Source organism: Volvox carteri (assembly GCF_000143455.1).
Source record: "Volvox carteri f. nagariensis unplaced genomic scaffold VOLCAscaffold_525, whole genome shotgun sequence".
NCBI lineage: Eukaryota > Viridiplantae > Chlorophyta > Chlorophyceae > Chlamydomonadales > Volvocaceae > Volvox > Volvox carteri.
Window position 1 is genome coordinate 1 of NW_003308043.1, and position 3,014 is coordinate 3,014.

Below are 3,014 nucleotides of genomic sequence, written 5' to 3' on the forward strand. Positions count from 1 at the left end.
TCTGCTCCTCGTCGAGTGCCTTGGCACGCAAAAAGGAGCGGGCCTTGGGACAGTCGGGTGGTGTAGACATGAGAACCCTATCCAGGCGGTCCGTGTCCAGTTCATAGCTCGCACTGGGACCCAATGTCCAGGAAGCCACATCCTCGAATGCCAGGGCATACCAGTGCACTAGGCTCGCCATGGCTGCCCGGACTTGTGCCACTCATTCTGGACTCGGATAGACCATGTGGCCTCATCCAAGCAGGTAACCGTTGGCTCCTGGTTTATCAAACCAGGCAGCCTCGGTGTTCACTGCGCGCCGTGCCAACATCCTCTCAAGCTGCTGGTTGGTCGTGTGTTTGGCCCCGGTCGCGGGGTCTGCCTCGGTGAGCGACTCGGAGGCCCGCATCAGGCACAGCCACTGCGTGTAGTGCTTCTCGGGTGCCTGTGACACCATCCTTCCGCCTTGCGTCTTCATTTGCTGCATCATGCGTTCCACCGGCAGGTCGGAGAACCCTGCCGCGGACCCAAGCTGGCACTCCTGGTCGTACAGCCGGCATATGCAGATATGCAGGTTGACCGTGAACATGTAGTCCGGCACCTCCAACTCCTCCAGCCTGGTCGTGTAAGCTCTGAGCTTGCATGCAGCCGCCTTGGCTGCCACCAGGAACTGCTCACGGGTCTCGTCGGGGGGCCGCGGCCAGAAGTAGTGCGTGACCGTGCTGCACAGGCTCCAACACAGGGCCCGCAAGGCCTCGGGCAGCACGTCCCCCTTGAAGATGTAGCTGGAGAACGTCTCAACGAAGTGCAGCCAGTCCTCCATGCGGTAGCTCTTGCTGCATGGGTGGAGGGGGCCAGTGTGGCGAGCAACCGTGTAACTAGAAGAAGTACATTACATAGGTAGAGTAGCAAACTCTCTGACAGACGAAGGTGTTTTTTTCAGGCAAGCCCCTGGTCGTATTTGCTTTCTCGGCTATTAGCGACCCCCGTGTGTGGCCGGCTGCCCAGTGCTGGCCGTGCTCACCGGTACTGCATGATGCATTTGTACCGCCGCCCGAAGTCCGAAGTCATGACCAGGAACTGGCCGCGGGCCGCGAACCGCTGGCGTGCTTCACGAGACATGACCAGCTTGGCATCTGGGTCTGCTGGCTTGATGTCTTTGAGCGACCTCAGCGTGTAGTCCACAAAGTCGCTGACCACTCCGAACAGCAGGGCATGGCCGGTGGAGACGGTGAAGAGGCACGACAGGTCGACGTACGGCAGGGCCGCAAAGGCAGTCAGGCCCTTGCACCCAGTCTGGAGCGCCGCCTCATCGAACTGCTTCTGCGTGATCTTGTGTGGAGTCCCAAGGTGGAGCATCCTGTACATTGCCTGCATGACACTGCCCGCGCTGACGAAATGCCGATGGGTCTTCTTGAGAGCCCGGGCGCCGACCTTCAGGCTCTTGCCTGCATTCCGCTTTACGAAGTGCTGGCTGACTGCTTGGGTGTAGCCACGGAAGCGCACGGTGGCCCCGCGCCCGACATTGGCCTCCGTGTGTGCCTCGAATAGGCACCATGTGCAGCTGCCGACACGACTGTTCTGGTCTCGTAGCTGCTGGGGGGCCGGTTCTGTCGGTGGGAACGGCTGGAATAAAAGCCTGCCGCGGTCCAGGTGTTGGACGGGCGGCTCATGACTGCCATTTCAGGGGCTGGGGACAGCAGGGTGCGGAGCTTGGTATGGAAGAGGGCAGCTCTGCCTTTTGGACACCTAAGTGTAAGCTCCAAGACCCTCTTATCCTGTTTCCCGCCCCACCGGTTATTATTCGGTTTATAGGAGACCCAAGCCCAGAGGCCTATGCTAACCAGGTCGACTGAGAGCACGCAGGGAACGGCAAGGGACAATGACAGGAAACCTGACGTGGGTTACCCGGCAGACACTCAGGATGGCGACGGAAGGGATCCGACCAAGTTGCTGTCGTTGGAAGATGACCCTTGCGAAGACGACCAGTGGGTGAGTCACCAGCCGACAGGGCGGAAATCCAGCGGCGTAGGACTAGCACCAGCCTGGGAAGCAAGTGCCCGCAACGCTGGGGGCAGGGAGGCACTCCAGCTGCTACAGGAAGCCTGGCAGAGGTTGCAGCGGCTGGGGCAACAGGACGCGGTAGATCCGCGGGATGAACAGGAGTTTCTCAAAGAGGTCATCTGTTTGCTCCCAGATCCTGAAGACTCCCAAGCAGGAAGGATACGTCTACATGTTGCAGTGTGGCGAGTGTTCTTTCAGGCAGCTAACGAAGGCCGGCCCCTCACGGACAAACAGAAACGGTGGCTGGGATACCTGCAGGGCGGGATTCAGCTGGAGTGGGTGCCGTGCGACTACCCAGGGCAAGAACTAGCCCCGGAGCGGGGACGCAAGCTAGCTATAGTGCAGGAAATGCTGCGGGTCGCAGCGCCGGATTGCATCCTAGACTTTATGATGGCGGGTGACCGGCCGCGAGCCGTGCAGTTTCCTAACCATCGCAGCGCGACTCAGCAAAGTGAGTTTGTTACAGCCGAATTGAGAAAGGCCCTTGACCGAGGGGTGATACAGGAATGGCCAGCAGACACGCCCCCCCCCACGGTTATCAATGGCTTGCAGGTAGTGGAAAAAGACGGAAAGCTGCGCCTTTGTATTGCATGTTGATTAAGTGCTCGTCCTGTAGTGCAATACGGCAAGTGCGGCGCGGGAAGGTGCAGACCAGAATGGGCCAGAGGACAGGGACTGATACGGTAATTCGTTACAAAGATTAGCTGGGAACAAAGTGCTGAATCCAGACAACGCAAGTTCGCCAGTCAACCGTGCAAGCAAGCGCAAGTCAGAACCCGCCCACCCACCCATCGATGTGGTGGGGACAGGGGAGGAGGACGAGCCCCGATGTGAGCGCCAGGGCTAAGAGGGGCAGCACCAGCAGGAGGCGGAGGCTAGGATTTGGGACCGGAGCCGCGAGGGACACGAGTGGGCCGAGAGGTGTCGGTATAACGCTCCAGGACTTGAGTGCTGCGGATCTGGGAGAACAC

At 59.9% G+C, this 3,014-nt stretch overlaps 1 protein-coding gene across 1 annotated transcript in view; it reads right to left on the reverse strand.

The window, feature by feature from the left end:
• Positions 1 to 232: 232 nt before the first annotated feature.
• Positions 233 to 3,014, reverse strand: part of VOLCADRAFT_101235 (uncharacterized protein) — a gene marked incomplete at both ends in the record, with an annotated part of 6,577 nt that continues 3,795 nt past the window's right edge. The window contains 2 exons of the mRNA XM_002959673.1: positions 233 to 815; positions 1,004 to 1,572. Of these exons, the coding sequence (XP_002959719.1) occupies positions 233 to 815; positions 1,004 to 1,572 (1,152 nt within the window). The remainder of the gene's footprint in view (positions 816 to 1,003; positions 1,573 to 3,014) is intronic.